Source organism: Sinohyriopsis cumingii, chromosome 6 (assembly GCF_028554795.1).
Source record: "Sinohyriopsis cumingii isolate HCF-2022 chromosome 6, ASM2855479v2, whole genome shotgun sequence".
NCBI lineage: Eukaryota > Metazoa > Mollusca > Bivalvia > Unionida > Unionidae > Sinohyriopsis > Sinohyriopsis cumingii.
Genome location: NC_142966.1, coordinates 147589118 through 147612478, shown reverse-complemented (window position 1 = coordinate 147612478; position 23361 = coordinate 147589118). Strand labels below are relative to the sequence as shown.

At 35.4% G+C, this 23361-nt stretch overlaps 1 protein-coding gene across 2 annotated transcripts in view; it reads right to left on the bottom strand.

Annotated features, from left to right (window-relative positions):
• LOC149798226 (apoptosis-inducing factor 1, mitochondrial-like) overlaps positions 1–23361 on the bottom strand; it is a 93012-nt gene that overhangs the window by 65134 nt on the left and 4517 nt on the right. For both annotated transcript variants that reach the window (XR_016421987.1, XM_089963338.1), the window contains exon 3: positions 11258–11345. Coding sequence is in view for 1 of the 2 variants with exons in the window: in XM_089963338.1 (XP_089819464.1) it covers positions 11258–11345 (88 nt within the window). In the remaining variant the exon portion in view is untranslated. The remainder of the gene's footprint in view (positions 1–11257; positions 11346–23361) is intronic.

The window sequence follows — 23361 nt, the reverse complement described above, 5'->3', positions numbered from 1 at the left end:
CACTTACCCAGTCAGATAATATTAGAGATTACTGCTGCCTACCTTACGAGGGAAGTAACTCCTACAGATTAACTCCCCTATTCATGCCAGCTTGCCATCTATATCCTGGATAAAACCAATTTAAACCTGAGCAAAACCAATAACAGAATGCTAAATTTGCAAAGAGGAGGGGGGATATGGTAGAGATCATGGCAACATGATCAGGTATCTTGAAGTAATTTTGGAGAAACAAAATTTACTAAGAAATTACCTTTCTCTGTCTAATACATTACCCAATATCATTAACATTTAGAAAATAGGTAAGTAAGAGGAGATCAACCTCTACCTATGTTATCCTGCAAGAGCATGATGATTGCTCTGATGAAAAGATGAACTTCACCTAAGGTGATGTTTGCAAAACTGTAGATTTTGCATTTAAACATGTGCGAGGGTGATACCTGTTGGATCCCACACCTGGTTATTGCCCTACATTCAAAAGTTTTACAGGTAAATCCAGTTAATTTGCAGTCATGCCTGGGGCTGAATTCAAGCTGTCATGAATGGATTTTGGTAACACTCGGGCAGCTACCTGTGGCCCAAGAAGATTTAGCTCTCTCCTTTGCAAGGCCATGTCACTCAAATAGAGGCTGAAAAAGTAGACCACGACTACCAGGCAACTGACATCACTATCTCTCAAAGTAAGACATTATGTTGGAAGGTCAGGCTCATGGAAATCACTCATATTTCATAAGCCAAAATCTTCATGCATTGTACCCGATCCTGTGACAGTTTAGAGTGCACTGATCTAATAACCTCCTTTAGCAATGTCTCACATGAAATTGTTCATGTTTATTTGAAACATGACTATCTCTGCATTTACCACTCAATGAGAAATGCAAAAGGTCTGGTTAAACAAGAGTACAAACAATATAACAGCCTGATGTGCCAGCAAATTATAGGACAGCGGATCTCAGTCTGTCCTTTTGGTAGCTTGGGATAAATTATGCAATGATAAATGAAGTAATATAATAAATATTTCAAAATGCTATTAATGTCTGAAAGTGAAAATTATGTTCTATAATTTGTCAATCAAGATGTAAAAGTGACTGTTAACATGCAATACCACTAACTTTTTAGACAGCAATTAAATATCTGCTTAACCAAACAGCTTCAATAAATGACCATAAGTAATTTTACATTTCCAAAATTCAATCAAACTTCAATAGTTTATTTACACGAAAATTTTTACAAAAAGGATGCGGAAATAGGACATTTTGCTTGATTCAGCTCAATCATATAACACAAAGCATTCATAACATTTCATCCATATAACTTCAGATACAAATGTGAAGATCAACTGAAATTACGAACTCTTGACTGCATGTGATAAATCTGCTACAGGATTTGGATGTGGAATAAAATCAATGTGCCCTCTTCTGTGTCATAAGAAGCAACTAATGGAGGCAGGAGCCATATTGGCCAAGTAGAGGGCATGCTGAAAACAACCAAAAGGGAGAGGTTTTAAATCCAGCCATCTGATCAGAATAGATTGGCTACCATGGTGTGTCATTTGGCAAGATACTTTACTGCAGTTGCCTTGGCACTAAATAACCAACTTGTGTTACTTTGCCATGAAAAACCAAACCAAACATATGAAATGTTTAATATAACTTCTCATACTGGAGGTCATTGGAAATTGACCTTTCAAACTGTACAATGTCCATTTTTGTGTGGAATAGCAATTTTAGTGACTCTCTTAATTGCTACAAGGACAACTTAAGTGCCAAACAGACAATGAACCTTCTGTGCAAATGAAATGACCACATCCTCCATCCACAAATTTAATTAACAACAAATAATGTAATTTTAGACAAACCACAAAAATGGATACCCATAAAAATAAATTAAATCACAGCATTTATTAGATTCCTGAAAATGTCCTACATAATATCAAACAGTCATTTTTTTATGTTGACTTTAATTCATTTAAAAAAACAAGAATAAGTGTTTGGCATGTCATTATGATGAATATTTCGAAACTTGGCAATTACCAAAGAAATCTTTGGTATTTTAACACTTCAAAAACCAGGCAATTACTAAAGAAATCTTTGGTATTTTAACACTTCAAAAACTGGCAATTACTATAGAAGTCTTTGGTATTTTAACACTTCAAAAACTGGCAATTACTACAGAAATCTTTGGTATTTAACACTTCAAAAACTGGCAATTACTACAGAAATCTTTGGTATTTTAACACTTCAAAAACTGGCAATTACTACAGAAATCTTTGGTATTTTAACACTTCAAAAACTGGCAATTACTACAGAAATCTTTGACATTTCAACACTTCAAAAACTGGCAATTACTAAAGAAATCTTAGGTATTTTAACACTTCAAAAACCAGGCAATTACTACAGAAATCTTTGGTATTTTAACACTTCAAAAACTGGCAATTACTACAGAAATCTTTGACATTTCAACACTTCAAAAACTGGCAATTACTAAAGAAATCTTAGGTATTTTAACACTTCAAAAACCAGGCAATTACTACAGAAATCTTTGGTATTTTAACACTTCAAAAACTGGCAATTACTACAGAAATCTTTGACATTTCAACACTTCAAAAACTGGCATTTACTAAAGAAATCTTAGGTATTTTAACGCTTCAAAAACTGGCAATTACTACAGAAATCTTTGGTATTTTAACACTTCAAAAACTGGCAATTACTACAGAAATCTTAGGTATTTCAATACTTCAAAAACTGGCAATTACTACAGAAATCGGGGGTATTTTAATGCTTCAAAAACTGGCAATTACTACAGAAATCATTGGCATTTTCAAAAGTGGAAACTTGCTTATGGTCACTGAATGCAGTTATTCTTCATCTAATTGCTGAATATTGCAAAGATTATTATACATGGGGTAGGTCACAAGATTTATTGTATTCTGTTCTATCTGGAATGAATAACAAAACACTGCATAGCTAAATGATTTATTTTCAGCAACAGATCTGTACGCAAATATCAGCAACTTAACATTTTTCCAATTGGAGAATAAAAACAGGCAAAAGGACACTAGAGACTCATGTTAAACCATGACACCTACAAAAAAGTTCTTAGACAGGCTCTAAAACTAAAACGGTGTTCTACACAAATTCTGCTATAGTTCTTGATTTAAAAAACACAAAAACGGTTAAATAATCAAGTAGCATATTTCCAGGCAGCATAGAATATATCCTTTTGAATTTTCTGGACGTCAACAAAATTCTCTTTAACTTGACTTGATGATGACTGACGGTCAACTGCTCAATTAACACCTGCAATCAAAGAAACAAACCAGAATTAAAGTCTGAATGGAAATTACTATTTACAAATGTTCAATTATTATTTTATCATGATTTCCAATGAGAAACAGTCCAAGCAAAATACAGTGAACAGACATTATAATGCAATTCATATAGGCGTCATAAAAGTGACCTACATTATAAATTGTTGTTGTTGTTGTGGGTTTAATGCAATTTTTAAGCACATGATAGCCTATACATGGCATCTGCATTATAAGTGTGGGATCATTCTTCTGAGGGTTGTTCCAATATGGCCATATGAAATAGTGCACACCAACACTGGGGTATTTAATTTTATGACATCAACTTGTAATTGAAGTTAAGTTAACGGAATCAATGGACTCTTATCCTATGAAATAAGATAAGAGTACCAATCAGTTAACATGTTCAAAATTTCAATAAGGATTCCACAAACTGTGTGTCATCCATGATCCAAAAGCTAAATGTTCTATTAAGCTCTGAGGACTTGACAAAAATGACACTATCACCACTAAATTTACGATTTAAAATGTATGCAATATCAGAAACAATACATAACTAGAGATAACTGCAATGGCTATCCATAGCAAACATTCATGCTTTTCACTGTATAATTCCAACCCTTTCCACAACCCATCTCACAATTAACCAGAAGGACATTATGCAAATTCCATCACAAATGTTATGTGTATTCCAACCATGAATGTATATTGATAGGTTTGTCAAGAAATATTTGAAAATGTCATTGTAATTGAAATATCTGTAACCTATCTTTGATTTCTTTCCTGGGGAAGAAGGAAACCATTCTTGCAAATAGCTACCCAATGGGCAACATAACATCAACAAAGTTTTATGAACTTTCAAACAGCAGTCTAGAAGAAAATATGACAGAAGACAGACAGTTTAACATGCAGACATAAGGTCTCACAATATCCCTTTTAAAAGCATGGAAACAAAAATCCTTCCATCCAAATTTCATACTAAATGTCTACATTCTAACATTATTTTTCTTATACTTTAAAGGTGGTTTCATTTGCAAAGTATGATCCACTGACACTTAAAGTTTTCAAATGTTTATGAATGTCTCAAACTGTCAAAACTGTGCCTCCTGATGAGATAAAATGAAATCTTTTAGAATTATTCTAGTTCTTAAAATAAGCAGTGACTGTATTTTTATGCAGACCTAAAATGCATCTTTGAAAAAATGGGTAGGGCACAAATTAAATTGCATCTGCCAATTTTCTTTTAGTAAACAACATGGTAAATACATGTAACTTCAATACATTAATGCCATTTTGTAGTTGCTGCGTTAACATTCTCAGGGTTTCCAAAATTTTCCTGTTGTTATTGTTCAAATATTTGTAAACAATTTCAAATACAATGAAAATGATGAGAAGTTTAAATTTAATTAATCGTTTTACAAACATGGACAATTTTAATCATCTCCTTTTAACATCTGTATAATTATAGCTAAAATTTCAACATCATGCAGATGTTCCGCTGCAAGTGTGTTCCTACATATCTATGTTTATTTAGACGGTTTTACCACAATGACTGTTAAAAACATTAATGGAAGTCATTTTTTTGTTCTTATTACAAGTCGGACTTTGTATACCATGGTTACAAGGATACATTGTTTACATTACTTTAATGGTCAATTACAATCCTTACAAAACTTGTGGAGATTTCCACATTTTTTAACAAAATCTTCATACAAAAAGATAGAGAGATATGTGCAATCATCTATACCTTCCATCCTTAAAAACTGAGCCAAGAATCAATTTTGTTACTGGTATCCTCCTCTTAGTTAACACCATCAACCAATTTGTATCATGTTTCTCAAAGAGTAGAGATATTGATTTCTGAGCTTAGAAGGCATGTTGGAAGAACACAATCAACCTTGACTCGTAAATGTGTTTATTTTAAAATGTGGACCTGAATTGCAATTAATCTATTTTGTTTAAACTGAATTGTATGGTAAAAGCTCATGCTCAGTTTGCACATGGAGACTATAAAGGGAAATAATCATGGATAATTATTTAATTATATGTACACGTCATTAATAGCTAAATAAATATCTAAGAACTAAATGGGTGACAAATGCATTTATTCCATGGATAACCTAAACTTTATTTTGAGATCTGTCTTTTGTCACTGTCATTTCTAGATGATCATGCATTTTAAAATGACTATCACTACCAAAATATTATGTATACAAATTTAAAAGGAAATGCATCTACTGGAATAAAACAAATCCCTCACATAAATTTATTATTGTGCCATAAAGGTGGTTTACAAGAAATGGTTCAATGAGATTAGGAGATCGGATCCAATCAGACTATATTTAAAAATGGCCTTTTGGCATCCTATTTGTGACAAAATTATTTAGGTGGCAGTCTCTTTTAGATACAGAGCTAAAATAATTTTTAATGTTACAGTATTAAATATATACAAAAACCTGATTCTGAAAACTTCAGTGATGTTTGTAATATTGGTGAGAATTGGCAGGATGACCAATAATCATCATATTTTAGATATGAATTTTGCTAATGCATTCAAAGCAATATATGCATTTTCACATAATACTGAAGGGTAGTTGTAGAAAAACAGAACAAGACATACCTTATCAAGAAATCTGATCTTTTATCCTCGGTATTTCTTTTAACTTGGTTAACTGCTCAAGTTCAACACGCGTGTGGGAAAACCTGACAAAGAACACGCTTTAGGCCTCTAGGAGGAAAAGTAAGATTTTTGCTGCAGAGAAAAATGAACGTCCTCCATATCATTTATACTTAAACTTGATCATGTCTTGGTAAACCCATGTGATACAAGATCATGTCTCAGTAAATCCATGTGATACATGATCATGTCTCATTAAACCCATGTGATACAAAGTCAGGTCTCAGTAAACCCATGTGATACACGGTCATATCTCATTAAACCCATGTGATAACAAGGTCATGTCTCAGTAAATTCATGTGATAGGTGTCATGTCTCATGAAACCCATTTAATACAAGTTCAGGTCAAAAGTAAATCCATGTTGATATATGGTCATGTCTCAGTAAACCTATGTGATACAGTCATATCTCATTAAACCCATGTGATACAAGGTCATGTCTCAGTAAACCCATTTACAATGTAGTAACAGGAAACCAAAATGAAAGAATACACTTCAGTCAAGCTGAGAAATGATGGTCATATATCTTCACATACTTTTAAACAAGTGCACTTGATTTACTGCAAATTTATTATTTTCACAGGGAACTAATTGTTGTTGATTTTTTAGGAGTTGCTATAAAAGAAAAATTATCCTTTTATGGCAACAATATGACCCATCCCAAATCAAGGAATGTATATGCCAATGAAAATTTCATTTTCCAAAATACACCAAACTTTATACCCATGACAAAAATGAATGCAAAGTGAAAAATATAATATGTCAACTGGCATAAACTGACTTACACACACAAGATGATACATGTAGCATATGGTACTGTAACAATAAGGATTTTCAATTTTAACATATTGTGAATCCATGGTTATCAGTTTTCATGATTTTCCTTTTGTTCAGACTTCAATTCATAGACTGTTGAGCAGGACCTATTGCTAAAACACAGAAGGAACAATGGTGGTTGAGTCACTTAATTTCTGGTATGTAGCAGCCCCTAAAATATAGTCAATTCCCAATAATGAATGTCTTACAGTTTATATAAAAAAAAATCTGTAATTTAAATGCAAGCTAAATCTTAAAATATTTGTGAAAATATGGTCTGTGCTAATATGTTGTTTGTTTAAAAATGTCCTTATAAGAAAAAAGCACATATGATTGTTAACCACTGCCTAAAATCTAGTCAAGCAACATGGACATTCATGATAGAGGTCACCATTTGTAAAGAAGGACCATCTATACCATGTAAGTGTTTAACTTAATCATTCACCTAGTATTTATGTAGATTTTGGTGGTTTGTACTGGGGAAGGGATGTACGATAGATCTGACACAAGTAGATTTTGGTGGTTTGTACTGGGGAAGGGATGTACAATAGATCAGCAGATGATGGGCCGCAGACAATCTCACAAGTGCAACAAGCCTTTAATCCTCTAGAATAAGAATGGTTCATGCAAGGTGAAGTGAAGAATAAAACATTGGGGGGGGTCTGAATGATATTTTTTGTATGGAAAAATGTCACTCTCTAAAGGTTAAAATCAAAATTAAACAAAATGAAAGTGACACCACATGGGTCACAGATTCACAGAGGACCATCTTTATTTGTGCTGGTTTTTTTCAAAAATCTCTAATATATGACTTTAAATGCTGCCAATAATCATATCTTTACATCATTAAAGTTTTCATGTTAACAGTTCATTTAATATTTTAGCAAGCAAAACTCCTTTGCAAGTAACTGATTCCTAATACATCATTATATCTTGTAGGCATACAATATTTAGCAGTCTGAGCTTTCTCACTAAACACACAACTTTATACTTATTACCATTTTGTTACTTTCATAGTATCATCACATAAAATTCAATTACAAATGAAACCATCCTAAAAGATAAGCATATAATTTGTTCCTAAACCAAAGCAAATAAGCAGAAATCTGCATTAGAAGTGGGAGTGATTCAAGAAACACATAAAAGTGTCCATTCTACAGGTAAGAAAGACATCTTTGCAAAGTGCAAAATACTGTAGTGGCTCTGTGGTTGGTGTCCCAGAGTTGTGACCGAAAGGATCTGGGTTACAATCCTACCATTCGGTTCATCCTGGTTCGACTATTGTTATGACCTTGGACAAGGCACTTTATTCCAACTGTCTCAACACCAAACAACCTAGCTTGTTGCTGTGCCACAAAATATCAAACCATAAATACTTTTATAAATCTTCCATCAAGCAATACTGCTGTCATTACACTTGGAAAAGTGATACAAATGTCATAGATTGGTACTTATTCTAAATAGGCACTAAAACTATTATGAACATTATTTTCCTTATGTATGCTTTATCTGTGTTGACTGAGTGCCATTTTCTTTATAAATTTCACACCATGGAAAGGAATGTGAGAAAAATAATCCTTCATTATGCCTCAGTGTCAGATTACTAAATTCAAAATCTGAATCAGAATTTTTATGAGAACTTTGGCAAAGCTTCATGTCTAATGCAAAATTCTAACACTATGGTGGAATTTTCTTATTCTACACTGATGCATATAAAGTACTGTATTAACACCTAGGAATGCGGGTAGGACAAAAAGACCAATTTAGAATTCTTCCCATGCTCATGAAATGATGGAGTTTTCAACCTTTGATTTATGGACCATTTACATAGCTAAGGGCATACACAATTATAATTATAAAAAAACCCACAAAAAAGCACAAGCTGACATTAATTTTCTAGTGCTACTAAGTTAAAATACATATCACCATGTTGTAACGGTCATTACATACAAAAGTGTATGAAACAATGCCCTGTAACCAACTAGCTATAAAATAATAGCTGAATGAATATTTAACAAGAGATCAAAGTGGGTCCAATATCACTCACCTGGTAAATGAAAAATGTCAACTTGTGAATGCTAATTCACACACATATTGAAACTGAAGAGGGGAAAAGAGAAGCTCAGAGCACATGGTTGCTATGTTGTCTATCATACTAGTGGAATTTATCTTCCTTCCAAAACATAAATATAATTTCTTTCTCGGCATAAAAAAGGCTAGTCATTTATATAACCTGCATTGTCCCCTGGATCTCTACCTTTCCTTGGAAACTAGACCTAGACACTGAAGTCAAAAACTGTTCATAGCCCCACCCTTTAAGTATATATGCATACTTGGCATTACAAGGGTAATTACAGTGGATTGCTGGGTCTGTCCTTATGTCATGGGAACTTAGAAACCATTGAGAGAGCCAGCCAAGGGTGCAATGGTGGTTTCATGGTTTAAGGTGATAATCTAGTGTCCAGACAGTTACAGGTCTGATACACAAGATTCTACTGACTTGGGTCAACTATCGAATTTCTCAGAATATTTTTTTAAGGTAACAGGTTTCCTTGTTCTTAGCAATATTCTGAAAGTGTTTCAGGAACAAAGCATATTGAGTTTTAAAAATATTTTTTATTATACAAAATATTAATACTAATCATTAGTTTATTGCCATTTTTCAGCATAAGATAGGCTATACATGGCAGCCAGCATAACTGGTGGAGGAAGAACCTGGGAAAATCACAGAAAGAACCACCGACACACGGATAGCTACTGTACCCACACTGGCAGTGCAATAAACCTGAACCCACGCAGACAGAGGTGAGACAGCAGTGATCCAAAACAGTGATTTAGACCACTTGGTCACTCGGGGCCCCTTAAACTAATTATGAGTAATGGCACTAAATATATGAAATGACTTAAAATAATGCTCAATACATGTGACAATATATAAACAAATGTTTCTGGTGCTTGTTGTTGTTGTGGGGTTTTAATGCCATTTTTCAGCACAAGATAGGCTATACATGGCGGTCCGTATTAATGGTGGAGGAAGAAGCCTGGAAAACCACACAAAGAACCAGAGACCCACAAGAAGCTACTGGCAAGCTTTCTCACATACCCACATTGGTCGAATCCGAGACTCGAACCTACGCAGACAGAGGTGAGATGGCATTGATCTGTATCGGAGAGCCCTTTAGACAACTCGGCCACTCAGGGCCCCTTTCTGGTGTTTGAATATGGTAGTACTCAAAACTGACAAGCTATATTTAAACAAATCAAGCATGCTTCACAAAAAAACAATTTAAAATCTCAAATGTGGTCAAGTTTTGGCAATAATTTACTGCAAATAAATTTTAAAACTTGAACATGGTTAATTTGTTCTTATAGTAGAATCCTTTTATGCACATAATTAAACTTATAAAGAAATTATGACTCTTAGTTATGTTTACTGGTATGCATCAAAAATGCCTTTAGTGTTTAAGTTTCCAGGCTGCAAAACATAATTAGCAAGTAATTACATGCCCTGTACCATCTGTGTACTTTGAATTAGTTTATTTTCATGGACATTCAATTTTGTGATTTGGCTCAAAAATACATAATCATGGATACTTAACTTTATGGATTGGTCATTTAAAAATAAAAAACAAGGTTATACATTGAGCAATGACGTTTAAGTCTCAATAAAAAATTATACCAACATTAAATTTCACACATCTATTAATAAACATGTTTAATCCTTGATGTAGTTATTCAGTTGATTAAATAAATTATTCATTGCTAAGACCTGGTGTAAATGTGGAGATCTTAAAGAAAAACGCAGAAGAAGACTGCTATCAAAGCATGACATTCTCAATAATTAGGTGCGACAACAAAACCAATGACAGTAAACCTCTTATATCAAGTCAATCTTTGCCACACAAAAATACAATTTTGTCAAAAATAAATTTCACACAACCAGCTAGTATCATAATGTCACTGAGAGTTTTGTTAATGGGAGAAAAATTCAAGAAAACATATCCTAACCATTGTGGGCCTTCTTAATTTTAAGAAGTCCTCTGGTAGGAGAGAAGCCACCATAAATACTACTGTTGCAACTCTCACAAAACAAGGTGAGTAATCTCATACTCTGATCAAACTAAAGATATAATTGTGAGACCCTCAATCAAACATAACGTTGTAAAAGCAGCAAAAACATGCAGTGGTGAGCTTGGAAAGCAAGTTAGCGAAACAACATTTGACATTACGTGTGATCAGTTCATTATACTCAAGAAAGCTGGTACATACGACATGACAAGCTTGGCCTAACTGCCATAGGGAGCCCTATGTTGCCTATAGCTGAAGCATTTAAGCTCTATTAATCCCAGATCTCCACCAGTATGGGATTGTCTGGATTCACAGCACTGATAAGTGTAGGCCATTTAAGCTATTATGTTTCCAAGTCCTTGATTTGTACAGGTACAAATCGAATGTTCTTACCTTCTGTTGCGGCTTTTGCTTTTGCTCTGGCTGCTGCTTCTTTTCTTTTCATATCATCACGTTTCTTTTCATTAGAAAGATGGTAAAACTGTCAAAAACATAAAAAATCTGTATAAACTCACATGTAAGTTCAAATGCAAACAATATATACCCTGATCTCTTGGCACATAATGCCCCACTACATTTGGGTCTATGTTGTTTTTGCTACTGTCCACACCTAACAAACTACATGGACCCAGATCTGGGTCTGTGCAGTTTGCAACTGGACTTGACATATAAGCCAATTATGGCAGTGTTCAACAGCTGATGATGCTACATAATTTTTGGGATACTGTTGAATATCTTAGCTACTGTAAAATTACATGACTATCTCAAACTAGAATGCTCAACACATTAAAAATGTGTGACAGGCCATGTGCATCGGATTGGTAGTTATCACAGGTGCATGATGTACCAATGTATCAAGTGCCCCTTCACTGTATATGACAAAATTTCACAAGGATTTTTCTGGGATGCTTTGTTTTCCATGTTATATTATCAAATGCTTAGTACAAACTGAAGCATTTCATCATGAAAAATTATTTAAATGGGGAAATTTCCAAAAAATGGGGGGGGGGGTAAATTAACTTTAATTAAGTTCGAGAAAAAAGATATTCTGATTATCAAAAGTGTACTAAGGTATCAGACTAGGATCATATTTTTTTCCCATTCTAGACCTCCAATAACTAACTGGAATAAGACCAGCATAAATAGAGGATATTTGCTTGAAACGAGTGAATAACGGATATATTTCATCAAGTGGGTGAAAAACTCAGTATTTTCACGAGTGGCGTATTCTTTTTATTTTATGCTCACATACGTTGGCTACCTAAAGTTTGTGACACAGTGAATGAGAAGATTTCTTACGGTAATGTCAGCTGCTTACCGTACATGTTCTGCTGTGCTATGTGTACATGCGCACAAAATTAGTTCCACATCAGATTGATGAAAATTAACTGATATTTCCAGAATAACAAACTACAAGTTTCAAGGATAACAGACAGGGATTATTAATCTGCTAATTATTAACTATTAATTTGCTAAGGTGCAAAATCAAAGGGAGGTAAGTATGTTCTGACCCCAAAAAGTAGTTCCGGTAGTGAAAAAATATTGTTATTTTTTCACTGCAGTGAAATATCAATAATATTTTAATTAGAAAATCAAGTAATTCACTGCTTAGCATAAAATAAAGCAGATTATGTATTTCTAAACCAAATATGTTGTGTCTGCTCTACCCTGGCATAAACCAAACACCCTGCCGAGTTACTAGAACCAGAAACATTAGTTAATGATGACTAGTATACTAAACAAGAGTCCCTCAAAGAGACTGATGTAATACTAGCCAAAATAAATTTCATGAACTGAACATAAGACCATTTCTTCCTCCAAACTGCTGAATGTTGAAATAATATCTGATATTCTTCATCAATAACAGGATTTTCAAATTCGCTGCCGTCATGGAAATACTGGATGTCAAACTGGCACCATTTTCATTTAGGACCAAAAAGACAGTAAAAAAAGTCACTATGTGAAAACCCAATGCTAATTATGTCTTTACATTTTTATTTTCAAAATAAATAACGATAACAAGATCAGATTGGCACCATTTCCATTCAGGATCAACTACACATTATTCAAAGTATATTGGTTGAAGCATAAATTTGATATGGCCAGATACTAAGGAGAAGTAGTGATAACATGACAACTGTAGTGACCATATTGGAAGGGTGAATTTTCTTTTTAGGACTATCTAGGCTGATTTATTTAGGTGTGTGTGTGTGTGTGTGTGTGTGTGACTAGGATTTTTAAAGTAGCTTTAAAAAAAATTCAGTCATATCACTATGCTGTCTGCAGTGTGGCAGTTTATAGTGATGTCTAGCACTGGGACATCATGCTGCAGACATGTAGCATGATGTCCCACTCTGTCACATTATCCTGATATCAGGCCAACCAGTCATAACACTAACCTCTTAATGCTGAGCACCTAGCGAGGCAGCTGTTAGTACCATTTTGGAAAGTCTTTGGTATGACTCAACCGGGGTTTGAACTCACAACCTCCCGCTTCTGAGGCAGACACTCTAACCACTAGGACACCGGAGCGGTCGATAGCATGATTTTTTTAAAGGACCAACCAGACATCATAAACAGTCACTTAGTATTAACCCCATGCTGATATACCATCCATTCAGGGGAGGTAGAGACAACAAGACTGCCACGGTTGCCACCATATATGGATGAGCAAGCTGCAGCTTTTTTTATATTCAGGAACAACCAGATATCATAAGAAGTCTTCTGGTGGAAACATTAGGCAATATTACTTTTCATTCAGGCAGAATACAGTATCCACTCACTTATAAGTCACTTTTTTAACATTTAAAATTTGGTTCATGCAGAATAGGAGTTGTCTCAAAAGCACGACATACAAAAGATTTGGGGGCCCCGAGTGGCCGAGTGGTCTAAAGCGATCTCTGTTACAGATCACTGCCATCTCACCTCTGTCTGTGTGGGTTTGAGTCTCAGATTCAGCCAATGTGGGTATGTGAGAAAACTTGCCAGTAGCTTCTTGTGGGTTGGTGGTTCTTTCCTGGGTTTTCCTCCACCATTAATACTGGCTGCCATGTATAGCCCATCGTGTGCTGAAAAATGGCGTTAAACCCTACAACAACAACAATAACAGATTTGATAAATCTGACCTTATTTCCTTAGCTTGTAAAGGCAACACTCTGTTTTCCACAGTAGGCAATCCTTTGAGCTGCAAATTTGTTATTTGTTCAGTTCCAATACAGATTAGCACACGAGTAATCCTTTGCAATTATACTGTCTGGAAAAAGTATGACATAAATTGCTGGCAACACTAGTAACTGGAAGAGGAAGGTTCATTTTGACAAGAAATTTAGTAAATTGAACTTAGATCAAATTGCATGAAGGTTCCCCCTGGGATTTATAAATGTCGTAAGTTCAGGCTGAGTTGTTGATGATGAAGCAGCAAGCTGATGTTTATTAGATTTTTCCTGCTGTTTTACGTCATGGGCACCTCCATGCCTAATAGCAAAATCACAATTAAACAATTTGCAAAATTTTTGCCTTTCACAAATCAAAACATGATGGCATAATTGTCTTTCCAGTTATCCAGTTATTTTCTTTTCTTTGCTAGAAAAAATCCTGAATCTTTGGCTTTCCTTTTCAACATGACTAGAAATCGGATTTTACAAAAATGAGATACAGTAATAGTGGCAACAACTTTGTGCAATCCAACATGGTGGTTAAAGACTGGCTTGGTATCCTCGATTTCGAACGAACCTATTATATTTTAGAACTCTATATCCCTATAAACATGCCAAAAATTATCTCAGAATGGAACCGGGTGCATGTTTTGAACTGAAAATTGCAAGGAAATGTTTAATTTAAACAAAAAACATACACCCATATTCAGGTCCAAAATAGGGGACAAATAAGGGAAAAACAGGACGCTTGGCAGCTAGGTAACTGTGGCAGTTTATTTTTAACTCCCTTTGATCATGCCACACAATTGACACATGTTCAGTTGTGGTAATCCTTTGACAAGATTTCACCGACTATATGAACAAAGTATCAACCACTCTGTTGGCCCAGTGGTTAGAGCGTCCACCTCAGATGTGGAAAGGTGGGAAGTTGCAGGTTCAAACCCCAGCCAAGTCATAACAAAGACTTATAAAAATGGAACTAGCAGCTGCCTCTTTAGGCACTCAGCATTAAGAATGTAGTGTTAGGACTGGTTGGCCTGGTGTCAGGATAATGTGACTGGGTGAGACATAATGCTATATTTCTGTGGCATGATGCCCCAGTGCTAGACATCACTATAAACTGTCACACTGCAGACATTGTAGCATTATGACTGAATTTTTTTTAAAGGTAACTTAAAAATTCAAAGCAAACACACACACTGATCAAAGTATCACTCAGTCTCTGCATAAATAACAGTACAAGTTTCTGAATCATCAGTGTTCTATCACTTACCGAGAGCCTTGTCACCTGGGTATTGTATATTGTGAAGGGCTAAACTTCAGCAGTTTCACCAATATGGAGGGGGAAAAAACATAATGCTTATGATGACTAATTTTAGTTAGAAGTTATAAACTGCAGGGAAATGTAACAATTGTGTAGTAGAATGTGAATTTGGTGGGTCAATTAAACAGTTGAAAAGGCTGGCACAAGAATCAAATCAGATACCAGCGACAGTGCCACTTGTGTGAAGAAAATTCATGTGCTGGAAAGCCCTTAGGCAAAATATGAGTACAATTCGACTGACTGGGTACTGGAGCAGTGACAAAATGGGGATGCAGCCACTATGAATGCCAGTAGATTCAAAGCCCTTTCTTCTGCCATGGCCAGGAGTGATGAATCATGTAAAGCTTCACCTGGATGGTGTGTGTGATTTATGCAACATCTTGGACTCTTCACTTAGACAATGCACCCACCAAGCCCAGAAACTGCCTGATGATGTTAATGACACACTGGAAATATAGATGAAATTCCCATATATTTTATATGCTGGGAAATTCTACTGTACACTACCCAAGAGACCCTTGAGACAAAACTGACAATAAGAGAAATGAGAAATAATATTTCACAGATAAGAGTAAAGACAAGGAAGAATCAGACCATAAATCAGACTAGGAATCAGTGTCTGATGATGTTTATGATGATAAGATCTGGTCACAAACACAGACCAAACAAACCACAAACCAGCAGACATAACACCCCTCACCCCCACAACAGAAACTACTAGAAATACAAAACTACACTCCAGGGAACAATATAAATACAATGCCAATACTATCCCCAATCCTCTTCAAGGAAGCGGAAAAACCACACACAAATGAAGATATAGACACCACTATTCCAAACCTAACAAATAAATTTGACAGCAACTTATTTACCTTAAACTCCCCACAATTAGACCACATAACCATAACAAGCACCCCAAAATTCACCAAAACTGAAATAACCAATCCTAGAAACATGCAAATAAACCAACAACAGGAAATCAAGCAAAAAAACAATAAATCAAAACATTAGGAAAGAAACTATACACTCAAGCCAAACTCCTGGACCATATAGGATAATAACAGCAAGGGAACCACCAACCTATGGGAACAAATCCAATGAATTAGACACTACCAAACTACCCAGCAGCATTACTAATAAGGCAACCCAAAGACCCCAAACTCCAAAAATACATACCTAGGTAAAGGCAAAGGCCCGCTAAAACCCCAAAACAACCACACAAAAAAACACAAGTAAGATTAACTCAAAACAGGAAATAAAACAACAACAGAACCCCCAAAACAAAATTTACAATTATCATTCCATTGAACACACCATATACATAAGCAGCAGGTGCAACAAAATTACTAGTCTAAGTACCAATAGTATTATGACAGCACTGGCCAAATTTCTCAATGGACAATTCAAACTGATAAGACTAAGGCGAAACTACCTGATTGTCCAATGCAGCACAATTCAACAGGTGGAAAAATTCATCCAAAGTGGAACTATAGGCCCAATAAAGATCAAAGTAGAGAGACACCATTGCACTCAGAGGAAAACACGAGTCACTTCGAACTCCAAACACAGTGAAACCACAACTAATCTGGCTGAACCCACTAAAACCACTATCTTTAAAAAAGTAATAGCACTAAAGGGATACAACAAGGACATAAGCAATTAACTCCTACTTCATAAACTCACAGCAAATGGAACACAGACCACCAAAGTCTACTGTCTTAAAAATCACAAGGGACAAGAAATAAACAAAGCAGTTATAGAGGCTACCGAGCCAATACCCTCAATAATAAAACTCAGACAGTCAGGAGTGTACCATAAGCTGGAAAACTACATAAATATGCCAAGATTTTGCACCAAATGCATGCACTGGGGATACTATGCCCTCAGATGTAGATTCAAACCAAGATGTAAGTACTGCGGAGGTCCACACAAAGGAGAATGCCACACAACTAAACAAAAATGTGCTAACTGTAAAGAAAACCATTATCCTAGATCGAAAGAATGCAGATTTGCAATAAAAGAGAAACAAATAGTGGATTTAATGAATGAAAAACACCTCACCTACCATTCTGCCAAAAACATTATCTGTAAAAACAACCCCAACACACCAAAATCTACCTCTGAAACAATCAATGAGCACCAAAACTCTCCACACAGAATCAGAAGGGAAAACACTGCACCACAAAACATACCCTCGAATCAGGAAACAAAAGAACCAAAAACTACAACCCACATTGTAACAAACCAAGACCACCCTGATAACACTCCAGATACAAACAAAACTGTCATCCCAAACATCCCCAAACCTAACACACACCCCAAAACAATTAATACAGGAAGTAATGAACCTAACAACAGGAACCCTAATACAAGATCTCAATAGCATAATGAGAACCCTCAAAACCATTTTCACCATACTAGCTGATTGGACCACAAGACTAACAGATAAAGACAACGTCAAAAATGGATAGTACAAAAAATAATAAAATCACCATCTGGCAATGGAACTGCAGAGGAATCTTTAAAAACCTATCAGAACTGCAGAACAAACTGAATAATATGGCCATAAAACCAGACGTAATCTGCCTACAGGAAACCCTCATACCACAAGAACACAAACACCTGCTCAAACTACAAGGCTATACCCATGGGGCAGAATGGGGGTGGACAAACAATTTTTTTGATAGATACACTAATCTACTATGAAATAACAGAAGTACCCCCTAACCTAAACATCAATAATAGCATCAAAATAATGTCAGTAATGATAAATATAGGAACCACAAACATTCAAATAATAAATGCATACAACCCAGGGGGTACCTTCTGCCCTACCAACCTAATCTCACTAAAGGCAATCACTAATAAAAACAACAACAATCTAATTATCTGTGGCGACTTCAACGCACACAGTGAATTATGGGGAGGTAAAAAGAAAGATCAAAGAGGGAAAATGGTTGAAAAATGGATAATTGAGAACAATCTGGTCATCTTAAATGATGGGTCGAACACTAGATTAAACCCTGAGGATGGCACTCTCTCAGCCATAGACCTAACCATCACTACCCCAAAATTGGCTCAAATCAAATTGGTGGGTGGATCAAGAAGATACGTTAGGAAGTGACCATTTCCCCATCACAATCAATATTCAAACAAAAACTCAACACATTCCAAATGAAACCCCACCTAAATGGAGGTACCAACAGGCAGACTGGGACCAATTCCAATTATTACTAGCTAGAGTAAATCCATATAACTTAGAAAGCCCAAGTATTGACATGTATTATGATAACATAACAGACACAATTATTGAGGCAGCTAACCGATGCATCCCAAAGACAACTATTATCCAAAAAACCCTGTACCATGGTGGACTAAACAGTGCACTATAGCATATAAAGACAAAAAAAGGCCTTAAATAAATATAAACGCACCAAAAATTCTATCTACTTCCAGCAATATAAAGATAAAGAAAAAGTACTAAAACAAACTATAAAAACTGCTAAAATTAATCTATGGCAAAACTTTTGCTCTAAACTGAGTCTAAAATCAAACTGAAAACAAATATGGGACAAGATAAAAGCCATAAAAGGGAAAGCAACTACCTCAGCCCCAAAAATTAAAAATGCCATAATAAATAAAGATAAGGCAGAACTCCTAGCGAAGCATTTTTCGAACATGACTAGCAACAACAATCACACCAGAAACTTTCAAGAACACAAAAAAACTAATGGAGGAAACCCAACCTCAAATGTTTCAAGACCAAGGAACAAAAGAATCTCACCTAAATAGCGATATCACAGTACATGAATGGGAGATAGCCCTACGATCCAAAAATGAAACATCCCCTGGTAAGGCTCAGTTAGGTTACATTATCTACAAAAAACTACTTAACAATATAACAATAGCCATAATCAAACTCTTTAATAGGATATGGGAAAAAGGCCAACTACCCACCAAATGGAAACAGGCCATAGTAATACCAATCCCCAAGCTAGGTAAAGATCCCAACAACATAAATTCATACTGACCCATCTCCTTTACACACAATGTTTGCAAAATAATGGAGACAATAATCGCAAATTGGTTAAAACACCACCTAGAAATCAATAACCTACTCTCCATAAATCAATGTGGCTTTCGGAACAAACGGTCCACCACTGACCAACTTCTCAGATTGGAAACAGACACCAAACTTGCTTTTAACGCGCATAGGAAAACCGATCGCAACCTCATAGCGGTTTTTCTAGACCTAGAAAAAGCGTTCGACCTAGTATGGACCAATGGACTAATGGCCAAATTAAACCAATTTGGAATAACTGGACGCTTGTTCAACTGGATTGGTGATTTCCTCACAGGCCGGAAAATTACCACAAGAATAGGCAACACCCATTCAGAAGAATTTTCACTTGAAAATGGAACACACCAATGTGTAACAAGTCCCCTACTATTTAACCTAATGGTAAACGACCTTGACCTTAATGCAGCCTCCACAAAAATAAACTTGTCACAATTTGCAGATGATAGTGGCATATGGAGGAATGGAAACCCTGCCAATCACACAGTAGTTAAAGAAATCCAGCAGAGCCTAGACAACATAGGGAGATGGGCGGACAAATGGGGTTTCAAAATATCTCATGAAAAAACTGTGGCAATCATATTCACCCCCAAACGAAATAACAACCTAGTCTATCCAAACTTCTATATACAAAATCAATTAATCAAATACGTAACAGTAGTAAAATTCCTAGGAATGTTCTTTCACAACCACCTCACAAGGAAACAGCAGGTTGAACAACTCACCCAGAATTGTAACAAAGATCTCAATTTACTCAGGAACATCACAGGGACTGACTGGGGATCCAACCAGGTAACCCTCCTCACAATATATAAAACCCTAATTAGATCAAAACTGGATTACGATTGCCAAGCATATAACTCGGCTAAGCAACCTGTACTACAAAAACTTGACACTATCCAGAGAAAAGCCTGACTATTATGCACAGGAACACTCCCCTCAATATCATTAGAAGAACTACAAACACTAACAGGAGAACTACCCTTAAAATTACGTAGGCAAGAACTGCTCCTCTGATACTCCATTCGATTAGATACCCACCCAGACAACCATGACACCAAAATAGCTATAAACAAGTGTAAAATTGTCTTCAAACCCAAAATTATACCCATCACACCAAGTGGCAAAGTAATCCTTGAACTAAGAGAAAAGATATCTCAACTAAAAAAACAGGTAACAAACAATACAGACCAGAACAAATCAACATGGTTACAAAAACCACCAAGGATTAACAATGAAGCTACCAAATTAGGCAATAAAGAAGGACAAGAAAACTTACTAAAACCTGTACTGGTAAACGAAATCAACCAAAAATACCCGGACTACGTTAAAATATATACCGATGGATCAAAAACAAACAACCCATCAAGAACAGCAGCAGCAATAGTCATCCCTGAATTCAATATACAAACGGGATCCAGATTACCTGACTATTGCTCCATTTACGCCACTGAATTCTGGGCTATACTTGAATCACTACAATGGATCAAAGACAACCAAATACCTAAAGCAGTCATTATAAGCGATTCCCTAAGCGTTATCAAATCGATCCAAAATCGCAATACACACTCTAGGGAACAATTCCTCGACAGAGCATACCAATTAATCGACGATATCACCACAGCACATCAATTAGTTGAGCTCATGTGGATACTGTCGCACATTGGAATCTCTGGCAATGAAACAGCAGACAAAGTTGCACAAACCAAACTAGGAGATCAAAACTCTATCAAGCTTAACTACAGCTCTACAGAAGCACTAAGCTTCGCACAAACATATATAGACCAAACATGGCAAGAGTTTTGGAACTCCTCCACAAAAGGTTAAAAGCACCATGAAACCCAAAAAACCGTAGATAGGAATATACAGCTACCTAAGGGTACCTATTTAGAACAGAAAACCATAAACAGGATAATAACTGGAAAAACTAAACTAGCAAGCAGTTTTGGAAGGTTTAAAGAACCCAAACCAGCAACCATTAACTGCTTTAACTGCCACACCACCGAAGATCTGCACCACGTATTCAATATATGCCCAAAATATCAACCCACTAGGAAAATATTTATCAAAAACCAAAAAGAGATTGGATCACCACACACATACCCAGAGTTACTTATGGACTCTAATAAAAATAAACAATCAGCATAAAAAAATATAAATAAATTCATAGACTCAGCAGGACACAGGAACAAAATATAATTACTATCCCCACAAAACCAAAAAACCCAGTAACTAGCTAAATAAATTTAGAAGCCACCACATAAAAACCCATAACATATCATTCAATTTTATAAAAATATTAATAAATAATTCACTTACAAAGCACCTATAAAAAAATAAGGAAACAGCAAAATCGGATGTCCTTAACAAACCGTGTAATCAACTAGGACTCCGGTCTCTTGCTAAATTAAGTATAAATAACATTCAATCTCTAAAAATATTAATAAATAAATAACTTAAAGAGGCAAAATCTAAAAACTTATAAATAACATAACATAGGAAGCACACCCTAAACACCTCGACTAGTAATACCATAATAACCTTGAAAATCTCTCTTCATACATGATTTCTACTAACAACCTCTATAAACAGCATAGAACACCCCCATCCCTTTTTTTAAGAACATTTTGAGAAAAAATATGCAAGAAACACCAGGCAAATGGAACAAGAAACCAGCGATGTAAAGCAACCAGGACCGTTCCTGAGCTCTCCTTCCCACTAATGACAGCCAACCATTCAACTGTAAGGGACCTTTATGGACCCACAGATTGAGGCCAAACTATCAGGGTTCCTTGAACCCATAAAAGCATGGGGGAAGGTGGCACCATTCCCTTCCCCAGGAACAACTAGCAGGCTGCGGTGCAGTCAGAAAAAAGTGGCACATGCACAATTGTGCGCACGCCACTATAATTAACTCACAACCACTATAATTAACTCAACAACAACAACAACAAGTTGAGGAATTCAAAAATTTATTTTGGAGTCTCAGATGATAAGGATAAATTCTTGGGCTTTGAATCAGATTACAACAGACAGTGGCATTCATACAATATTATGAACCATAATACAAATACCTTTTACATGAACTTTACTTTCATTATTTGTACAATGTATGGAATAATTATATTACCAGATACCGTGAATTGAATCTTTCTGGACAACCATTTTTATACCTGTATGTGACCTATATTTAATTCATAGATTTATTAAATAAATGACTTAAGATATAAAGCATTATGGATTTCATTATAGTGATATATAAAATGTAAGCTGTCAATTTATTTGTGATATATTTCACTCAATAATAAAATTAAATTTATTTTTACACTGGATTGTCTTTATTTTTTCAATCTATCAATATATCTATCCATTTGGATTATTTATTATTTATTTTTCAGAAATGCAACTCTCATTTACTGATAACAAGTCACCTTTTACAGAAGGACTTGATCTGCAAAGTACACAAGAACTTAGAGAACTGGCCATCAGATCATCACCAATTTTATTTAGGACCAACTTGGCAATTATCAAAAGACTTTCTGTGAAAACCCCATGTTGTTACGACCATGCATTCTGGAGAAATAGCAAAGAGAAGATTTTCAGAAGGCCACTGTGGCATCCATACTGCACATCAGATAGGCACCATTTTCACTCAGGACCAACTATACATCATAAGAAGTCATTTAATGAAAGCTCCACGTCAGCATGGCTTTACCGTCAAAAGAAGTAGAAATAACATGATTTTCAAGAAAGATGCTGTGACAGTCACCTTTTGAACCAACCAGACATTTTGTAAAAAGTCCTTTGTTGAAACCCCATTTTCATGATACCATCCATTCAGGAGGAATAGCCATATTAAGATTTGTAATTCTGGAAGTAAGAGCAAAATCAATTTCATTTTGGACCAACTAGACCATGGGATGAATGTGTGTGTGCAAAG